Source organism: Odocoileus virginianus, chromosome 5 (assembly GCF_023699985.2).
Source record: "Odocoileus virginianus isolate 20LAN1187 ecotype Illinois chromosome 5, Ovbor_1.2, whole genome shotgun sequence".
NCBI lineage: Eukaryota > Metazoa > Chordata > Mammalia > Artiodactyla > Cervidae > Odocoileus > Odocoileus virginianus.
Window position 1 is genome coordinate 51584843 of NC_069678.1, and position 21963 is coordinate 51606805.

General features: G+C 37.8%; 1 protein-coding gene and 1 pseudogene across 12 annotated transcripts in view; both read left to right on the forward strand.

Annotated features, from left to right (window-relative positions):
• The window catches only part of SLC44A5 (solute carrier family 44 member 5), a 436507-nt gene that overhangs the window by 245996 nt on the left and 168548 nt on the right, over positions 1-21963 (forward strand). For all 12 annotated transcript variants that reach the window (XM_070467910.1, XM_070467914.1, XM_020902923.2 and 9 more), the window contains one exon: positions 4741-4789. In XM_070467910.1, coding sequence (XP_070324011.1) covers positions 4741-4789 — 49 coding nt within the window. The remainder of the gene's footprint in view (positions 1-4740; positions 4790-21963) is intronic.
• LOC110143450 (uncharacterized protein C14orf119 homolog) lies at positions 16855-17260 on the forward strand (annotated as a pseudogene).

Sequence of the window (21963 nt, forward strand, 5' to 3'; positions counted from 1 at the left end):
ACCCTCTGCACATCTCTATCATGGCTCTTTGACACTGGTGCTGAAATTTTAGTCTTAAGCTTATATTTCTTATTTTCACTTGAGATTTGTGAAAGCAGACTCAGTCTCCAGAATTCTTCCTCAAATCCCTACCAACTTTTTACTGCAAGAATATAATAAATGTTGTTAAAATGAGTTGTTGAAACCTTAAGTCAGGTCAAGAGAGGGAGTGCATTAGTGGTAGTCTTTGGTTGCCTGTAACAGATGTGAACTAGCAAAAAGCAAGATAGAGGACTTCAGTATAAGGATATAATATATCACACAAAACTCAACCCAGGTCTTGGGTAGGGACTGGAACAGAAAGCTGAAGTCCATGAAGATTTCCATCTTTGCTGCTTCTTATACATTGGCTTCAGTGATTTCTTTCTGAAAGCTTGCTTTCTCTGCTTCTCTGGCCTTCAAGCTTTACATTTTGCAGTTCTGATCTTTCACTGTCTATTTTAATTCTAACCCCTGGGATAGAGTGACCAGAAATGACTGGCCTAGTTTGGGTGTAATATCCAAACCAGATCCAGTTACTGATTGCTGGGAAACAGCTACAAGGGAGAAACTTGGTGGCTAGAGACCATGCCTATGGATTAGAGAGGAAGTCAGTTCCCAGAGAAATGGTGACTGGACACCCTGAAATGTATTTGTTGCCATGAGGCAGAGGCAGAGCAGGCAGTCAAAAAAGGAGAAGCTGACAGACTGTGTCAGAACTGAAGTATTTACAGCTCTCTCAAACAGAAAGCATTCTACTCACTTCCCCCAGAGGAGGAACCCATGCTGGCTTTGCAGGGTATAACCAGAGGCATCTGTTTTGCTTCAGTGAGACAGGGCAGTATGGCTCCCAGGTCCATTATATACCATGTTGTTGACAGTGGGTACCTTGGCCTCTCTATGTCTTGGTTTTTGCATATGTACAATGAGGCTAACAATAGTTTCTAATCTAACTAAAGAATACATTTATTTTTCAAAGTAAGCAAAATAATGCATGAGAGCACACAGAACAGTGCTTAACATTTAATGATTGAAAATGTGTTAAATACTATTGTTATTGTCATCATAACAACAGATCCTGATGTTCTTTATGGAATTTATTACTTTTAATGTGATAAAGTTATGAATTTCAAGTATTTATCTCAAGATTTGACCCAGACTTCAATTTCTTTAAAAAAATTTTTTATTGAAGTAAATTTGATTTACAATGTTGTGTCAACCTCTGCTGTGTAGCAAAAAAACTCAGTTTTACACATATATACATTCATTTTTAAAATATTCTTTTCCATTATGGTTTATCCCAGGAGATTGGATGTAGTTTCCTGTGCTTTACAGTAGGACCTTGTTGTTTCTCCATTCTAAATGTTATATCTTTTATCCCCCATCATCAAATTCCCAGTTTATTCCTCTCCTTCTCCATAAGACTTCGGTTTCTTGATTTAAGTTGAACTCTAGACTTTCAATTAGATGTTCCCATGAGCTGAATCAGCCTCATGCTCTTTTTCTCATAACAACTTTACAGTTTCTTCCATTTGCTAACGTTCCCAACTGTTTTAATAATATCAACCTTAAACTGAGGTAAAAGACCAAAAGTAACCGAGAATCACAATTTCTAGGTCTAAAATCTCTTTATTTGTCTTTTTTTGGCATCTCTCTTTCACACCATAAGTCTTACCACTCAAGTGCTTTTTATCTTTTTCATGTAATTCTGACTAAGAATAAATATACATAGGGGCTTACTAAGTGTTAACCACTGTTTTAAGCATTGTTACAACTATTAATTCATTTAATCTTCATAACATCTTTATGGCGTAGATACTATTGTCATCCCCATTTATAGATATATGGGATTTCCTGTTGACTCAGACAGTAAAGAATCTGCCTGCAACACAGAAGACTTGGGTTCAATCCCTGGGTTGGGAAGATCCCCTGGAGAAGGGAATGGCTACCCATTTTAGTATTCTTGCCTGGAGAATCCCATGGACAAAATAGCCTGGAGGGCTATAGTCCATGGGGTCGCAAAGAGTTGGATATGACTGAGTGACTAACCCTTTACAGATATGGAAACTGAGACTCAGAGAAGTGATATGATCTGTCTAGGGTCACGGCTAGTAAGTGACAGAGAATAGGCAGTCTGACTCCAGAGCCATTGCTCCTAACCCTTAAACCTCACGACTGCTCTGTGATGACAGATGAATCTCTCTTTCCATTACTTCCACCACCATTTGGGGTGGGGCTCACATGACTTCACCTCTATTATTGCAATAGGTTCCTAGTTGGTCCCCTTGACTTTGAACTTTGTGATAGCACTTATATACTTTCACTAGATTATTCTTTAATTAAGCCCTGCTTCTACCATGTCATTCCTTTGTTGAAAATCCTATGACCCAAGGTCCATGACTGTCAATACCCAACCTGGAACCCAAAGACATGGGATGTAAATGTGCAGAATTTGTATCAGAAAGAGACCTGTCCCACTAAGTGACAACTTGAAATAATGAAAGTAAACCTAACGTTTACTCTAGAAGCTGAGGCCTAGCATTCCCCTATCCTGGGGGATCCCCAAAGTGGCCACTGGCCACTGTGGCCACTGGCCCTTCTCAACTCTGAGCTCTGGGTATTTCCTCAGACAACTTGTCCTTGTGAACAACCAGCATCTGAAAAGTCAGATTAAAATTGCTACCTACCTTCCAAGTTACAAGAAAAACTCACATGAGATCTGGGAATGAAGTAACATTTAGAAACAAAATGGTTCCTCTTCACATGAGAAAGATGAAACTACTGTTTTTTGTATTAAGTTATAGTTCTAGGCAAAAAAAGAAATCCTTCTATGACTCCCTGTTGGCCTAGGATGTATAAAATACCTTCTGTTCCTGGTTTTTTAGGCTTTCTATAGTCTGGTTCCATACTATCTATTTCGCTTTATGTTTTCCTCCTTCTGTCCGATTATCTAGGATTCTAATCAGGCTGATCTTTTCACCATCCCCGTTCACTTGCTGTTCATTCCTAACTCTATGACTTCATGGTTGTCCATCTCAAGATATCGTGACTCTAGGAACTCTTCCTTACTAATCTCAACTGAATGTGACCTTTCCTTCCTTAGAATGCGCCTAATACTTCCCATGTACCCCCTCTAATGGTATCATATTCTGTCTCGTTTTCTATGACTTGTGGTCTTTTCTTATCTCTCTCCCTGCTCACCACTTTGTTAGCCTGTTAAAGAAAGAGACTGTGTTTCACTAAACCCTGTATTCCCTGCAGTGCTTCTTTCAATGCAGAGCACATAATGGGCGATCAATATGTAGTTACTGAATTTAACAGAATTCTAGTTTCATCCATTCAGAATGTTTCTCTTTTCCCTTTTATTTTGTTCTAATCTTTCACAAAAATCTCACTTCTTGAATGAAATGCTCTTGACTGCTCTAGTCCTCAATGAAACTTACTTTCTCAGAACTCTTATAACACTTCAGGCTAGTACCATACAATTTAGTCCTTTATTATTTTATACAGTCTATTCATTGCTCGTGTATTGTAATACAAGACCTGATATATAAAGATTATCAAGAAATGTTTGTTGAATGAATCAATATGTCAATCTTACCCACCAACTGTGAGGTCTCCAAGACAGGAAGCATCCTTATATATCTTCTGTATGCCCTCAGAGCTCTCAACATATAACAGGTGCTTCATGAATACTTGCTGACGGACTGGCTTTTGGATTTCTGTTCCAAGTCTATCCTCGCCTTCCTGTTGTTCTGCTCTCAGCCTGTGATTACACTGAAGAGGCTTTGGAGTCCTCAGGTCTAATTTCCCCATTGAGTACAGGCTGAGTCAGATTGCTGACACACAGGCCTCTTTTTTCCAGACCTTTTTGAAATTCTGTCTTTAATTCAGGCCTTTTTATAAAGGGAGCAGGAATCCTTTGGTTGGGGGAGAAGAGTCAGGGGGTTGAGAACTGCAAAATATAAACCTTTGGCGAGAAATGATTTTACAGAACTTGTTACTGGGTGTACCCAGTACATGTGGGGGGAAAAGGCCATTCTGTGTCTACTTTGTACTGTTTAAAGACAAGGGTAATAGATGACAATTCCATGTTACAACAGTGAATGACTAGGGCATTTCTTCAGATGGTATCAAGTCTGCCAGTAGATCTAAAAAATAATGATAAAAAGCAATAAAAATAACATTTGTATAGTAAAATATAATAATGATATTTGCATAACATATAGCCAACATGGCAGAGACCAGTGGTGACTGGTATTCCAGTTTCTCAAAGGAAAGCTTCGTGTACTGAGAGGAAAGGGAGAACTGAGATAAGCAGACATCTCTGTTACGCTGTGCCCCTCACAAGTACACAGCTATACTTGGAAATGGCAGATGGTAGAATGCATTTTTGCAGACTGGAAGGGCTTCAAGTTTTGCTCTCTTGGCTGTGATTTATGATGTTGCTGCTCAGAACAGTGGGGGATATGTGCACAGTGCGCCTAAGAATGTGGTATTTAACGGCTCTTCCCAGACTTGCTTCTAGCTGGAGAGAGGGAAAATGATTGACAGCTGTATCCAAGGTATAACTGATGTTTCACTGGACCAAAGAATGAGTTCAACCCTGCACTAAGCAGTGGACTGGCTAAGATATGAATTTTTCTTTATTCATATTTTCTGTATATTTATTTGCTATTTCATTGGCTTACATGCTTAGAAAGTTCTTTATTTTAAATGCAGGTGCTCCAAGGGCATATGATCCGCATTTCAGAGGACCCGTTGTCAACAGGTAAGCAGTTCTTTTCTCTGGAATGCACATGTTAACAAACACAGAAAGCTTATTTTTTTTAACATCATTTTCCGGTCAACAGAAAATTGTGTCTACTATGACAAGGAAATGACTTATTTTTAGTGTAAATGTCCCCTTATTTATACAGGGTAAGTACAGGAAATAAATCTTCCCAGGAGTCATGAATATCCTCTCCTATTCAGCAAACTAACTGCATCAATTTATTAGACTGAAGAGTTTGTGTTTCTTGAAAAGAGAAGCAAAAAACTGCTTTACAAGATTTAACCACTTTGTAGAGAAGCACACACATTCCAGTAGTTGTTTTATGCACCTGTTTACTCTGTGATTCACCACTGCAAATGCAGAGTTGCTATGCCAACTTCTTCCACACAGGGTATTTGTGCCACTCAGCCTCCCAAAGCAGAGAGCTTTCTCAGAGTCATCCATTCACCAGTGCCATATGTATGCTTTAGGGTATTTTAAACTGCTCTAGGGGAATATCTGCTTGTCTCAACTGGTGTTTCTCCTGCAAGGTGGCATGGCATTTAAAAATTATACAATAATTCACAGGCTTCTTTTATTATTATTTTCTACCCTCTATTCTCAGGTTTCCTGCTAATCAAAAAGGGAGCTTGCAGGGTAGAATGGCTAAAAATGAAAAGGAGATTATGCTGTGGGTAGTTGTTTGTTTGTTTTTTTTTTTTTTTCTTTTTTAGCATTGACTTTGATTTCTGGCAGTTGCATGTCATAATAAACTGTGATGTGAAATAATGATCAGCGTCCTTATTTGCACTTGCCAGCATGTATATTAGCATTACTGTTATGTCTCTGTAATATCCTAGCTTTAAACAAATGTGTATCTAATTTATTCTAATTCTATATGAAGCCAAGTCATTTGTTTGAGTCACTCATTCAAAGATGTACCTACGTCTTCTTTAGAGTAAGCCTGAAATCTCTCTCGTTCTCTCCAAGGTAACACCATGAATACATTTTATTGACCAGTGTACAAACAACCTCATTTGATATGGAGGTTACTTTTATTGCACTTTCATTCATTTTATAGTAACTAATTTGTATGAATGGCATCTAGTTTATTGACCTCAAGAGACCTCTAGATATAATCCAGATTCAACAGTAGAAACAAAAACAATGATAATAAGGGAGCTACCAAATTTACACAGATGAAATACAAATTAGAGTTAATGCCTTTTCTAGCCATAGAGAAGAAAGCAGAGCTTGGTCTCACTGGCTGTGGGTGTGGGGAAGGAGGTTAAAATCTGTCTTCAGTTATTTAGAATGTACTGGTAGAACCAGGTAGTCCAGGTAAAGTCTAAAGCACTGTGATGATCACTGTGAGGAAAATAATCTATTTTTACTAAGGGCCTTTTGTGATGTCTTAGCACCAAAAAAGCCTTCAAAGGTGAAATAATCATTGTGTATACCTCCCCCTCCCCCTAATTCTTTAGTCTAAGAATGGAGAGAAGTATTGTAAAACCATGGGGGCTTAACTATAGAAAGACACAGTTTGCTCATTGGTAACTTTTCAGATACAGAGGTCTATAATGCATTTTCTGGGGAAATAGTTGAGGTGTTTCAAGAGCAAGTGAGAAACCCCACCTTCTTCACATTACCTCTGCATCAAGGCCAGCTTTAATAACATGTTACTTACATAATGTCAGTTTCTTTTTGAGAGATCCCAAGTCTTATCAGATATTCCAGCAGACCTTCACAGCGCTGTCTGCTCACCATTCACCATGTTCTGTACCTCTTCAATTCACAAGAACATCATTTTGTGCCCAGTGATCACCCAACTGTAGTTGTTTGCAAGAGAGGTGAAGGAATGATGGTAATTCCATAGCAGAGATTAGCTTAGTTTCTCGTTTGTCCCCACCTACTTAGATAAGAGGGACTTCCTGGCTGGCTCAGTGGTAAAGAATCCACCTGCCAAGGCAGGAGTTTGATCCTGGGTCAAGAAGATCCCCTGGAGAAGGAAATGGCAACCCACTCTAGTATTCTTGCCTGGGAAATCCCATGGACGGAAGGAGCCTGGTGGGCTACAGTCCAGGGGGTCACCAAGAGTCGAACATGACTTAGTGACTAAACAACATTAACTAAGATAAGAATTGGGCGTATATGGAAGCTAATGTCCCATAATGTTGACAACAAACAACAATTCTTGAAGAAATATTTATTTGGCTGCGTTGATTGGGTTGCAGCACGCAGGCTTAGTTGCTTTGCAGTGTGTGGGATCTTAGTTCCCCAACCAGGTATCAAACCCGAGTCCCTATATTAGAAGGCAGATTCTTAACCACTGGACCTCCAGGGAAGTTCCAAAAACAGTATTTTTGATAGCCCCGTTTGGAAAGGTAGTTAACCAGTGCCTGTGCTTTGTCCCCTATAGTCAATAGAATTTTAGCATTGGATTGAGGTTGTGAGATTTTTGTAAAAGTTTAAGGGATGTTTAGCAGTATTCTTGGCAATACATTAGAGGGCAAAAATGAATGCACATAGAAAACTAAGAAATAAATCTCTTTTACAAGCTGCTACATGAGAAATTTCTCTTACAATTTTACAACTAAGAAAAATTTTCATTTAATGGAAAGTTGGTATACTTTCTTCTGTTATATAAAGAGAGCTGTAAGCTACTGTTTCTCCTTTTGTCCAGACTTGTAGAAAGCCCACTGATAATTTAATTTCAGTGCCAGCAACTACATTAGCCTTTGAGTTGAGCATTTCTTTTCAGGATTTTGAATTTCTATTTCTATTTTAATAATGCTGTTGCATCTAGTTTTAAGTCATTTCACTAAGTCAGAATATTCATTCTTGAAAGAAGCAGCTTATAGGCAGACAGGTAAATAGAAATGAAAGCCTTGAATGTTCCATAATTGATTTTCTCCCTTCTCTATATACAAAGTAGATGAAGGACCTATGACTCATACTAATCAAATTGATAGGTTTCACAATGCTGAAAATAACTATTGTTATAAATGGTACAAATCTGTCTGGAATGTAATAAGATGGCTTATTTTTACCTGAGGCACTGGGAAAAGGTTAAATTCACTATCATGAAGGGATTTAAGGAGAGACTGAAAGGCCATTTATTATGAGTGTTGTGAAGGGGACTCATTCATATAAAGGAGTTGCACTAATTGACCCCTGATTCCTTTCCAACCTTGAAACTCTGTGACTCTGTGATTCAATATTTTTTATTATTGTGATTAGCATACAATATTATATTAGTTTCAGATATACAACATAGTGATTTAATATTTTTATTAATTATGCTAGTTACCATCTGTTACCATGGAAAATTGTTAAAATACTATTGACTCTATTTCCTATGTATATATTATATTCCTGTGACTTATTTATAACTGGAGGTTTGTACCTTGTTAATTCCCTTCACCATTTGTCTGTCCTCCCATGTCTCTCCCCTCTGGCAACTATCGGTTTGTTCTCTGTATTTATGAATCTGTTTCTGTTTTGTTTGTTCTTTTATTTTGTTTCTTAGATTACACATATAAATGTAATCATATGGTATTTGTTTTTCTCTAACTTATTTCACTTAGCATAGCACCTTCTATGTCTATAATGCTGTCACAAATGGTGAGATTTCCCTTTTTTATGGCCGAGTAATATTCCATTACACACATACACTGTACCACACCATACCACATCTTCTTTATCCATTCATATAATGATGGATACTTAGGTTGATTCCATATCTTGAATATTGTAAATAGTACTGCAATGAACATAGGCTGCATATATCGTTTTGAACTAGTGTTTTCATTTTCCTCAGATAAATACCTTGAAGTGGAATTGCTGAATCATATGGTACTTCTGTTTTTAGTTTTGTTTTTCCATTTACTTCTTTATTAATTTTTATTTTTGGCGGTGCTGGATCTTTGTGGCTGCACACAGGCTTTCCCTAGCTTCAGCATGAGGGAACTATCCTCCAGCTACGCTGTGCAGGCTACTCATTACGGTGGCTTCTCTTGTTGTGGATCATGGGCTCTAGTAGTTGTGGCACATGGGCTCAGTAGTTGCAGCTTGCAGGCTCTAGAGTACTGGCTCAGTAGTTGTGGCACATGGGCTTAGTTGCCCCATGGCATGTGGGATCTTTCAAGACCAAGGATTGAACCCATGTCCCCTCCATTAGCAGTTGGATACTTAACCACTGGACCATCAGGGAAGCCCTATTTTTAGTTTTTAAAGGAACCTCCATACTATTTTCCAAAGTGGCTGTACTGATTAATATTTCCACTGATAGTTCACCAGGTTTCCCTTTTCTCATACATCGTTGCCAGTTCTTATTGTTTCCTGTCTTTTTGATAAAGCCATCCTGACCAGGTTTAAGGTGATATCTCATTGTAATTTTGATTTGCATTTTCCTGATGATTAGTGATGTTGAGTACCTTTTCAGGTGCTTGTTGACCATCTGACTTTTTTTGGAAAATGTCCATTCAGGTCTTCTACTGATTTTTAAGTCAGGTTGTTTATTTTTTGATATTGAATAGTATGAGTTATTTATATATTTTGGATATCAACTCCTTATCATATATATTGTTTGCAAATATCTTCTGCAATTTAGAAGGTGGCATTTTCATTTTGTTGGTGGTTTTCTTCACTGTGCAAAAACTCTTTAGTTTGAACTAGTCATATTCTTTTTGCTTTTATTGCCATGAGATATTTGGAGACACATCCAAAAAGATATTGCTAAGACGAGTGTCAAAGAGGTTACTGCTTATGTTTTCTTCTAGGAGTTTTATGGTTTCACATCTTTCATTTAAATTTTTAATCCATTTGGGTTTACTTTGTTTATGGTGTGAGAAAGTTGTCTAGTTGGATACTTCTGCAATTAGTTATATGGTTTTTCCAACACTATTTATTGAAGATACTGTTTCTCTCCATTGTACATTCTTGCTTCCTTTATTGTAGGTTAATTGACCATGTTAGAGTGGGTTTACTTCTGAGCCATCTATTCTATTCCATTCATCTGTGTGTCAGATTTTGTGCCAGTATCATGCTGTTCTAGTGACTATAGCTTTGTAGTATAGTTTGAAATCAGGGACTGTGATACCTCCAGCTTGGTTATTTCTCAAGATTGTTTTGGCTCTTTTGGGTCTTTTGTGATTCCATACAAATTTTAGAATTATTTGTTCTAGTCCTTTGAAAAATGCTATAGGTATTTCAAAAGGGATTGCACTGAATTTATGGATTGCTTTGGGTAATATGGACATTTCAACAATATTAATTCTTACAATCTATGAGCACAGAGTGTCTTTCCATTTATTTGTGTCATCTTCAATTTCTTTTATCAATGTCTTATAGTTCTCAGAGTAAAGATATTTTACTTCCTATGTTAAATTTATTCCTAGGTATTTTATTTGTTGATGCAACATTGGGTGGATTTTTTTCTTCATTTCTAATATTTCATTATTAGTGTACAGAAAAGCAACAAATTTCTGTCTATTAAACTTCTATCCTTCAATTTTACTGAACTGTTTCATTAGTTTTGATAGTGTTTTGGTGGAGTCTTAGTGTGTTCTATATGTAGTCATGTTATCTACAGAGAGTAATAGTTTCATTGCTTCCCTTCTAATTTGAATGCCCTTTTCCCCTCTTTTAAAATTTATTTATTTTAAATTGGAAGATAATTGCTTTATAATATTGTGCTGGTTTCTGTCGTACATCAACAAAAATCAACCATAGGTGTATACATGGCCCCTCCCTCTTGAATCTCCCTCTCACCTCACAGCCCATCCTACCTGTCTAGGTTGTTTTTTATTCCTTTTTCTTGTCTGGCTCGACTCCCCAATGCCATGTTGAATGAAAGTTGTGAGACTGGGCATCCTTGTCTTGATCTTAGAAGAAAATCTTCCATGTTTTTACTGTTAAGCATAATGTTGGATGTGGATTTGTCCTATGTGTCTTCTATTATGTTGAGGTATGTTCCCTCTAGTCACACTTTGTTAAGAGTGTTTGTCATAAATGGATGTTGAATTTTGTCATTTTTTTCTTTATTTATTAAGATGATCATATGACTTTCATCATTTATTCTGTTAATGTAGTGTCACATTGATTGCAGCTACTGAACCGTCCTTCAATTCCTGGAATAAATTCTACTTTAATGTATTGTTGCATTCTGTTTGCTAAAATTTTTTGAGACTTTCTGCTTCTGTGTTCATCAGGAATATTTGTCTGTAATTTTCTCTGTGTTTGTGTGTCTGTCTGATTTTGGTTCAGGGTAACGCTGGACTCATAAAATAAATTCAAAAGTATTCCCTTTTCTTCAATATTCTGGAATAGTTTAAGAAGAATAGATAACTCTTCAAATGTTTTGTAGAATTCCCCCATGAAGCCATCTAGTACTGTGACCTTTGTTGAGAGTTACTTTTAAAATTACTGATTCAATATCATTATTAGTGACTGGTCTGTTCAAATTTCCTGTTTATTCTGAAGATGGAGTCTTGGAGATCTTGGAAGATTTTATGTTTCTAGGAATGTGTCTCTTTCTTCTAGGTTATCTGCTTAGATGGCATCTGGCAACTTTATAGGGCTTCCCTGGTGGCTCAGATAGTAAAGAATCTGCCTGTTCATTGTATTTTCCTATTGATTTTCTGTATGGATGATCTATTGGTGTAAGTAGAACTGTTATTGTATTCTTGTGTCTTTCTTTATATCTGTTTATATTTTGCTTTACATATTCAGGTGCTCCTTTGTTGAGTGTATAAATGTTATTATGTGTTGTATTCTTTTGTTGTTTTGACCCCTTTATCATTATTTAACGCCCATTTTGTCTCTAGTTAAAGTCTTTTATAAAAGTCTATTTTGTCTTATATGGGTATTACTCCCCCAACGTTCTTTTTGTTTCCATTTGCATGGAATATCTTTTTGTATCCCTTCACTTTTACTCTCTTTATGTCTTTAGAGCTGAGTTGAGTTCCCTGTAGCAACATATTAGATGAGTCATTTTCTTAATGCATTAAGTTACCCTATATCTTTTGACTGGAGAATTTAATTCATTTGCATTTAAAGTAATTATTGGTAGGTATATACTAATTGCCATTTTGTTAATTGTTCTCTGGTTGTTTTTGTAGTTCTTCTCTGTTCTCATCTTCTTCTCTTGGTTACTTCCCTATAGTTTTATGTATTCTTTTAGTGTTTTGTTTGGATTCCTTTCTCTGGATTTTTGTGTATCATTAAGTTTCTTGTTTAACCATGAGGTGCGTATACACCAACCTATATACATGGTCATCTATTTTAAGCTGATATTCTTAAGTTTGGAGGCATCTAAAAGCATTGCATTTTTACCTCCCCTCACATTTTATGTTTTTGACATCATATTTTAAATCTTTTAATTTTGAGTATCTTTTGGGTTGCTCATTGTGGTTGATGGCACTGCTTTTGCCTTTTAAAGCTAGTTTTTCAAGCAGCTGATCTCATACCATTCCTATATATTTGCCTTTTCCAGTGAGGTTCTTTTTTCATATATTTAAACATTTCTATTGTGACTTTTTCCACTTAAAGGAAATCCTTTAGGATTTCTTGTAAGTTCGGTTTGGTGGTGATGAACTTTATTTTAGCTTGACTGGGAAACTCTTTATTTCTCTAATTCTGAATTCTGTAACTTTGCCAAATAGAGTATTTTGGACTGTAATTATTTTTTCTTTCAGCACTTTACATATATCCTGCCATTCTCTTCTGATATGTTAAGTTTCTGCTTAAAAATCAGCTAATAGAAAGGAGAGTGAAAAAGTTGGCTTAAGGCTCAACATTCAGAAAACTAAAATCATGGCATCTGGTCCCATCACTTCGTGTGAAATATATGGAGAAACAGTGGAAACAGTGTCAGATTTTATTTTTTTGGGCTCCACAATCACTGCAGATGGTGATTTCAGCCATGAAATTAAAAGATGCTTACTCCTTGGAAGGAAAGTTATGACCAACCTAGATAGCATATTAAAAAGCAGAGACATTACTTTGCCAACAAAGGTCCATCTAGTCAAGGCTATGATTTTTCCAGTGGTCATGTATGGATGTGAGAGTTGGACTGTGAAGAAAGCTGAGTGCTGAAGAATTGATGCTTTTGAACTGTGGTGTTGGAGAAGACTCTTGAGAGTCCCTTGGACTGCAAGGAGATCCAACCAGTCCATCCTAAAGAGATCAGTCCTGGGTGTTCATTGGAAGGACTGATGCTGAAGCTGAAACTCCAATACTTTGGCCACCTCATGTGAAGAGTTGACTCATTGGAAAAGACCCTGATGCAGGGAGGGATTGGGGGCAGGAGGCGAAGGGGATGACAGAGGATGAGATGGCTGGATGGCATCACCGACTCGATGGGCATGAGTTTGAGTAAACTCAGGGAGTTGGTGATGGACAGGGGGAGGCCTGGCGTGCTGTGGTTCATGGGATCGCAAAGAGTCGGACACGACTGAGCAACTAAACTGAACTGAACTGAACTGAATAGCCTTATGGGATTTTCCTTGTATGGAATTGCTTGTTTTTCTCTTGCTGTCTTTGAGACTGTATCTTTTGCTTCCTGAATTATGATATATCTTGGTGTGAACCATTTTGGGTTCATCTTGTTTAGGACTCTCTAGGTTTCCTATACCTGACTGTCTCTTTCTTTCTCTAGAGTAGGGAAGTTTTCAGCCATTATGTTTTCAAACATATATTCTTCCCCTTTCTCTCTCTTATTTTTTGTGGACCTCTATAATGCAGATGCTAGTATGGTTGATGTTTCTCTAGAGGTCCCTTAAATTCCCTTTATTAAAAAAAAAAATTCTTTCTTCTCTTTGCTTTTCTGATAGGATGATTTCTGCTATTCTTTCTTCCATGTAGCTGATCTTCTCTTTTGTATTAGATAATCTGCTATTGATTCCCTTTTTCAGTTATCATATTCATCAGCTCTGATTTGTTCTGTCTTATATTTTCTAAGTCATCATTGAAGATCTCACTGTATTTCTCCTTTTCTCTTCTAAGTATACTGAGCATCCTTATGACCATTTCTTTGTATTCTATGTCAGGTAAAATATTTACCTCTGTTTCATTAGGATTTTCCCTAGTGTTTTATTTTGTTCTTTCACTTAGAAAATATTTCTCTGTTTCTTCATTTTGTTTGACTCTTGGCATTTGTTTCTATGAATTATGCAAAATAGCCACCTCTCCTACTCTGAAGGAGTGGCCTTGTATGGGACTGTCTACTATGTATACTGTTTGCACCTGCTAGCTTTGGCAGGCTCACTGGAGCTGGAGCAGGTGTGAGTTGGGTGAAATCTCAAAATACATTGTGCCAAGTCTGCCTTGGCAGGTTGGCAGGTGTTAGCGTGGGCATGAGCTGGAGGTAATCCTGAAGCTGCCTTGGTGGAACAGCTAGAATAGGAGTAGGCTCTGGCTGGGGGCAGTCCCCGGGTGTGCCATGTTGAGGCCATCTTGGGTAGGATGGCTGGAGCTGGGGTGGCTGTGGACTGTGGAGAGTTCTGGAGGTGATTCAAACAATGGCACTTGCTAGTTCCTCTCATATTAGAGAGTTCCAGTAGTTTTCTGTCGGTTTAGCAGAAGCTCTAAGGTTAGTAAATGGATTTCTTTCCATATAATCTAGGTGCCCTTTAAAGTAGTGTGTTTGTTGTTTTTATTTTACATTTTTGCTGTGTCTCAGGGTGGATGAGTCTGCACTCAGATCCCTCAATAATATCTGCCCTTGTTGTAGGTCATGTGATCAAGGGTGAGGTTTCTGTGTATAGTGTTTCTCTGTCTTTCCTACCAATTTCTATGTGGTCCTTCTATTTGTAGAGCTATTCAATCAACCCTCAGGATGAGTTGCTTTGTATATAGGTGCAAATTGGGTGTGTTCATGGGAGGAGATGAGCTCAGGATCTCTACTATATCGTCTTAGACCTCTTCCTGTCTTTATGATTCAACTTTTAATGCTAAAGCAGAGAAGGAAGAGTTCAGCTTCTGGGCTTTGTGATATATGCATATAGCTCTGCTGATGCTCAACAAAACTTTTGTAATTTCTAAAGTACCATTATTAAGTAGACAACTTCAATTATCGTGATAACACAGTGCCGTCTCCTAAGTTTATGCAGTCCTCATGAACTTTTATTCTTTTTGAAGTAAGTGGTATGTGTCTTGTCACTATTGTTGTGGTTAAGTTGCTAAGTAGTGTCCAACTTCTTTTGTGACACCCATGGACTGTAGCCCACCAGGCTCCTCTGTCCATGGAATTTCTTTCTTTTTTTTTTACATTTTTATTTTATTTTTATTTTTTTTCCATTTATTTTTATTAGTTGGAGGCTAATTACTTTACATCATTGCAGTAGTTTTTGTCATACATTGAAATGAATTAGCCATGGATTTACATGTATTCCCCATCCCGGTCCCCCCTCCCACCTCCCTCTCCGCCCGATCCCTCTGGGTCTTCCCAGTGCACCAGGCCCGAGCACTTGTCTCATGCACCCAACCTGGGCTGGTGATCTGTTTCACCCTAGATAATATACACGTTTCGATGCTGTTCTCTTGAAACATCCCACCCTCGCCTTCTCCCAGAGTCCACAAGTCTGTTCTATACATCTGAACGAATACCGGAGTGGGTAGCCATTTCCTTCTTCAGGAGATCTTCCCAACCCAGGGATCGAACCTGTGTCTCCTGTGTTGGTAGGCAGATTCTTTACCACTGAGCCACTTGGGAAGCCCTCTTGTCACTGTAGAGGGAACTTAAATGTCTAGAAGTGGAGTCCATCATCAAGGAAAAATGTGAGGAAAAGTTTATTGAAAAAAAGTACACAAAGGTCAGTAAAAAGTGTGGGTCCCAAGTTGTAAAAATGTCTGAAAGAGTTTCAGAATCATTTTGATTTATAAAACAGTTTGAAATAAAAACTCTATGTCTTATCACTCCTTTGAAGACTTTTAAGTAGTCTCAAAATGTGGAAGGAAATAAAAACAAATAATTTCCCTGAATGGCTAATTCTTCAGAATGCAAATGTGAATTGAAGATGTGCTTTAACTTGGCACTTATTTGCCTCATTTTGATTGGAGCAAATGGTCTAATGTGATCAGTTATTTATCATTGTGACTAATCCACAGGAAGTTGTGGACTAACAGACATCTTTAAAATTCATGGCCTATCCCTTGTATTCCTCAATAAGTGAATTTGTTCTTTATTAATGTTTTTGCACTTTAAAGAGTCACCACCTACAAATTATTCCTAATAATGAAAATAATCAATCTAAAAGATAATATTAAACCTTGAAATCACTTTTAAATCAAAGGATTTAAAGAAAAGTATTCATTAACTGTGTGCTTGTTATGTGTCAGGCAATGTACTGGATGCTAGAAATAGAAAGATGAACTGAGCAAAGTTCAACAGAGCTTGCAATCTAGTAGGAGGAGAAGATGATAAAAGGATAAATGTGATGAGTGCAATAGCAGAGTTACCGACCCAGGCATGGGAAATGAAGAGTGTCTAGTGTGCTAGGGAGTAGGGCGAGGTGAATCTGGAAAAACCTAAGAGGAGAGGTGACCCTTGAGCTGGTTCTTAAAGATATTCCAAGAAAAGGTGGCAGCACACCTCAGCATACAGAAACCTGAGAAAAACTGTCCTGGAAATGGTTTGGTATACACCCAGTGTATGAAGAAGATCAGGATGAGGTGGAGAGAAATGATGCTGAAGAGGTAACAATGAGCAAAATCATCAAGCACTTATTCAGTGTATCAGTGTGTTTGGTATGTTATTTGATAGACTCAGAAAAGACATTGAAGAATTTTAAGAAATTGACAATGAAATTTGTATTTTTAGAAGCTTTTGTTTAGGAAGCACTAGGAGAACACTGCTGTGTGCAAGATCTATATCCAGTACCAGGGACACAAATCTAGAAATGCTCCTAAACTCTACAGTTTGTTCTTATTCTGTTGCCTATGTTTGTGTCACAGAGTGAGGGGAGAGGAGTGTTGTAATCAAAGCAAAGCCTGCAATGTAGAAACATGTAAGTGGTGGTGACAGTTGGAGTCTAAACACTCTTATGATGGTCTCTGGGTGCCCTGTGAGAAAAAAGGGGAGGATGCCACTGGGGTCATCTTCCTCTTCCATGCCGCTGTTGTTCCCTTCTCCCTTACCCTCGGTACCAGACAGTGTTTCTAACTCTCTCCCCCCGCCCCCACCAATGTCTTACATCACTTCCCAGGAGATGAAGTGTATTCTTCACTGACTTGCTAGCTGGTCAGGTCCTCAGCGTGAATATTTTCTACAGCATCTGGAAAATTACAGCTGTTGCTGGAAAGTCTAGAGCAAACTGACCACCTTGTATCTTTGAGTCCGACCTGCATCTTTGGGATCAGTGGTTTGGAGGTTGGGCTGAGCAGGAATGCAATGAATGTCTCAGGCAGCTGGAGGTCAGTGAGCCAGACTTCGTGGCAGAATTTTACCAAGCAGTGGCTGCTACAGCTGGTAAGAACAATAGGCATTAAAAATCAAAGAAGATAGTCAGAGCTAGTGGAGTCATGGCCACAACTTTACTGAGAGAACTTTGGATGTATCACTTAAAGATATGGGAATGGTGTCCATCTGAGCAAATCCAGATCAGCAGTCTGCCTCCTAGCTTACTTCTTTCCAAGAGATGTCAAACAATCAAGAATTTCAAGACTTCTTTTGCAACTGTAACCAAAAGGAATCTACACATTATAACTCAAGTCTACTATTGGTCCATGGGATATCAGGGAGTACAAGGTCATGACCTTACTAAAGGTCATGTTTTTATAATTTAGCTGGATTGGGATGGCTGATTTCACTGTCATTACCAAACATTGGCATAATTATGTGACATCCCCATTACCAACTTTCCTAGTGATGATTTAGTAAAATTATGGAAAAATAAGGAGACAGAGATGTTTGTTCCTCTACACTGATGTTTGTTTGAATCCAACAATACTTTTTCTAAAGTATATGTGAAATCTTTGGAACTGGTAGCAGATGCTCCTATCTTAATAAGTGTTCTCTACAACAATATGAAAACAAGTGACACTCTTTAAGGTTCAAGGGTTTGTTTTTTGTATTAAAATGAAGAATGAATTTTTGGAAAGAAAGAATACTGCAGTGTAGTAAGGTAAACACTATGTAGATATTCAGGTTGCAATGGAAGCTCTAAGGAGAGAGGAAATCATGTGGAAGGGAGTGGCACTGCTTGCCTGATATGGTCATTCTTGAAGGGGACTGAAGGATGTATAAGAATTTTTATTTGTGTAGGAAAGGGCAAGGAGTAACCCAGAGATGTGTATGGAGGAAGAGACTTTGCATGACTCATGTTAGAGTATTACAAGTATTTACAGTAGTAGGAGGGAGAGTATGGTTGGGAGATAAATTTGCTTAGGTTGCAAGAACCCAGATACTGAAGAGCATTGTATATTTGAAGGCATGGAGTTTGACCTTTATTCTAAAGGGCGTGAAATGAATGGCAAGCGTCTGCTCTTTTTTTTAAATTTTATTTTATATTGGAGTATAGTTGATTAACAATGCTGTGTTAGTTTCAGGTCAGGGGAGTTGCATGGTTAGATTTGCTTCACTTGTCTCTATTTGTCATTTCTTCTTTCTCCCCTTTGTCACATTCTCTCCAGTACAGATTTATTTACAGCTCTTCTCAAACTGATTTTGAAAAGGTCACCAATGACTTCCATCATGCCAAGTATAGTGGGCAACATCTTTTATTTTAATTTCACAACAGCATTTAACAAAGGTGACTACTCTTGCCCCTTTCATTTTTATTTTTTGAAGTATAGTTGATTTATAGTGTTGTGGCAATCTCTGCTGTGACTCAGTTACACATATATATTTTAAAAATATTTTTTCCATTATGGTTTATCATAGGATATTGAGTATAATTTCTTGTGCTATACATTAGGACTTTATTGTTTATTCATTCTAAATATAATAGTTTGTTTCTACCAACCCCAAACTCTCCGTTCATCCTCTCCCCCACCAACGCAACTTTGGCAACCACAAGTGTGTTCTCTATGTCTATGAATCTGTTTCTATTTTGCAGGTAGGTTTATTTGTGCCATGTTTTAGATTCCACATATAAGTGATATCATGTGGTATTTCTTTCTCTTTCTGACTTACTACACTTAGTATGATAATCTCTAGTTGAATCTATGTTGCTGCAATATTTCATTCTTTTTTATGGCTGAGTAGTATTCTGTTATATATGTACCACATCTTCTTTGTCCATTCATCTGTCGATGGACATTTATGTTGTTTTCATGTTTGGCTATCGTGAACAGTGCTGCTATGAACATAGGGGTACACGTATCTTTTTGAATTATAGTTTTTCCAGGTATGCTCTCAGGAGCAGGGTTGCTAGATCATATGGTAATTCTATTTTTAGTTTTCTGAGGAACTTCCATACTAGCTGCATGGATGATAAGTTGCTTCAGTCATGTCCAACTCTTTGGGACCCCATGGACTGTTTATAGCCTGCCAGTTTCCTCTGTTCATGAAATTCTCCAGGTCAGAATGTTGGAGTGGGTCACCATGGCCTCCTCTAGGAGATCTTCCCGACCCAGGGATCCAATCTACATCTCTTATGTCTTCTGCATTGCAGGAAGATTCTTTACCACTAGTGCCACCAGGGAAGCCCCCATATGGCTATACCAACTTATATTCCCACCAACAATGTAGGAGGGTTCCCTTTTCTCCACACCCTCTCCAGCACTTGTTATTTGTAGACTTTTTAATGATAACCATTCTGACTGGTGTGACCTTTTTGAAACAGTCTTTTCTCTTGGTTTCCTTGACATCATACTCGCCTGATGCTTCTTGCACCTCTGCTACTTCCTTTTTAGTCTCCTTTTCTGTGTCCTCAACCCCTACTTGATCTCCAAATATGAGAGTGCCTTGGTCCTCATCCTTCACTTTTCTCTAGTCTACTTTTACACTAGGTCAATGACTTCAAATATTATCTACATGTCAGTGACTCCCGAGCTTTATATCTCTAGCAATGAATCTTCCGCTGACCTCCATATTTCTTTATTCAACTGCCTATTTGACTTCTGTATTTGAATTCATGGTACTTATTCAAACTTAATTTGGCCAAACAAAACTCTTGATTCTTACTGGCACTTGAAAGCTCTAAAACCTCCTCCATCAGTCTTTTCCATTTCAGATAGTGACACCAGTATCCTCACCCTGTTACTCAAATTACAGGTTTTTGGCTTCTGCTTCCCACCCTCCCCCCATTTCTCACATTCAATGCATCAGCAAGTCTTATTGGCTTTAGCTCCAAAATATATCCCCAAAATACCTTTCTTTTTTTTTACAGTCAGCATCATCCACAGCACCATATATCCTACTTATACTTTAGCACTAGACTCTAGAATGATCTATTTTCTTTCCTTATTTTTCTATAATCCATTCTACATAAAAAAAAACCTTAAGTGAGCTTTCAAATCATGAATTAATCATAGCCCTTCTCATTAATACATTTTCAATAGCTTTCCATACTATGTAAATTAAACTCAAACTCATGTCCTACATGAGTGCCCTCTGTATGACTCACTTATATCATCCTGTACCACTCTTTCTCTCTCTCATCCTCTTATTGTAGCCATGCTTGCCTTCTTCTCATTTCTTAAAGATTTTAAACTTGCAGCCATCCTGGGTACACTGACTGAAATACTTTGAGCCCAGACCTTTGCATGAATAGCTATGTCCTGTCATCCAGCTTTTAACTACCATTGCCCTAGAGCCCTCATGAGAACCCAGTCTTCCAGTCACTATCTACAACATCACTTAATTGTACTTTCTTTATAGTATTCATCACTGTTGAAAATTTCTTTATTCATTTTTCTCACAATTAATATCCTGTCTAAAAGATCAGGTTTGTGAGCAGCAAGAACCTTGAATGTTTTGTTCATCAGTGTATTCCCTATGGCTAGAAAAGTCCCTGACATATAATATGTGTCTGGTGAATGACTAAACAAACTATTATCCTAGCTTCAAAGCCAGGGATATCCTGGAGAGAAGAGAAACTAGTTGAAACAAAGACAGGATACCGTTTAGATGAATTTTCAGCTATCTAACCGACAAATGATTAAAACCTAGACTGAGGCAGTGGCTCTGGAAAAGAAGAAATCTAAGAGGTAATAAGAAGGCAAAAATCTGCAAGGCTTTAGGACTGATTGTGTGCTGAGGGTAGAAGAGAAGCTCTAGCATGACTGTACTAATAACTGGATGGACTACGGTTATATTCATGAAGGTAGGGAACACATGAGGAAGAGCAGAATGGTTATGAAGAGCAGAGAAGATAGCTAATTTAGCTTTTGAAATGTTTAGTTTTGAAATGCCTATGGCCTCTCCAGGTAAGAGTATTCAGTAGAGAGTCAGAAACTTCATATACTTATGAAGCTCTTTGAAATATTGATATATTTGTTTTATTTAAATAAGTATCTAAATACAAGGGAAGATAGAAAGAATGTTAAGTCTAATAGAAAAATATGTAAGTTTTCTCTTCTGAGAAATGCTTCCTTATCCTCGTTGCTCTCAGAGTACTCTGAGTGCTTATAACACTGTGTTGTCATCAGTTGTTTGCTTGGCTAGCTCCTCAGTTAAGCCATGAGTTCTGCCAAGTAGAGCTGAATATAACAGATAATACAGGATAAATAACAGTTTCAATTATGTCGTTGTTCTTGTTCAGTTGCCAAGTCATGTTTGACTCTTTGCAACCCCATGGACTGCAGCATGCCAGGCTTCCCTGTCCTTCACTATCTCCCGGGGTTTGCTCAGACTCATATCCATTGAGTCAATGATACCATCTAACCATCTCATCCTCTGTCTACCCCTTCTTCTCCTGTCCTCAGTCTTTCCCAGCATCAGGATCTTTTCTAGCGAGTCAGTTCTTTGCATCAGGAGGCCAAAGTATTGGAGCTTCAGGCTTAGCATCAGTCCTTCCAAGAATATTCAGAGTTGATTTCCTTTAGATTGACTGTTTTGATCTCCTTGCATGGTACATGCTCCCCCACCACCCTTTAAATTTCACAAATGACTTCCCACTGCCTAAAAGTTAACTCCAAATTCCTTAACATGATACTGAAATCTCGACACAAATTTGTCTTAAGTTACCTGACTAAACTATACTCTCTCTGTGGTTTCTAAACTCTTGAATGAACACTCTGTTGAGACA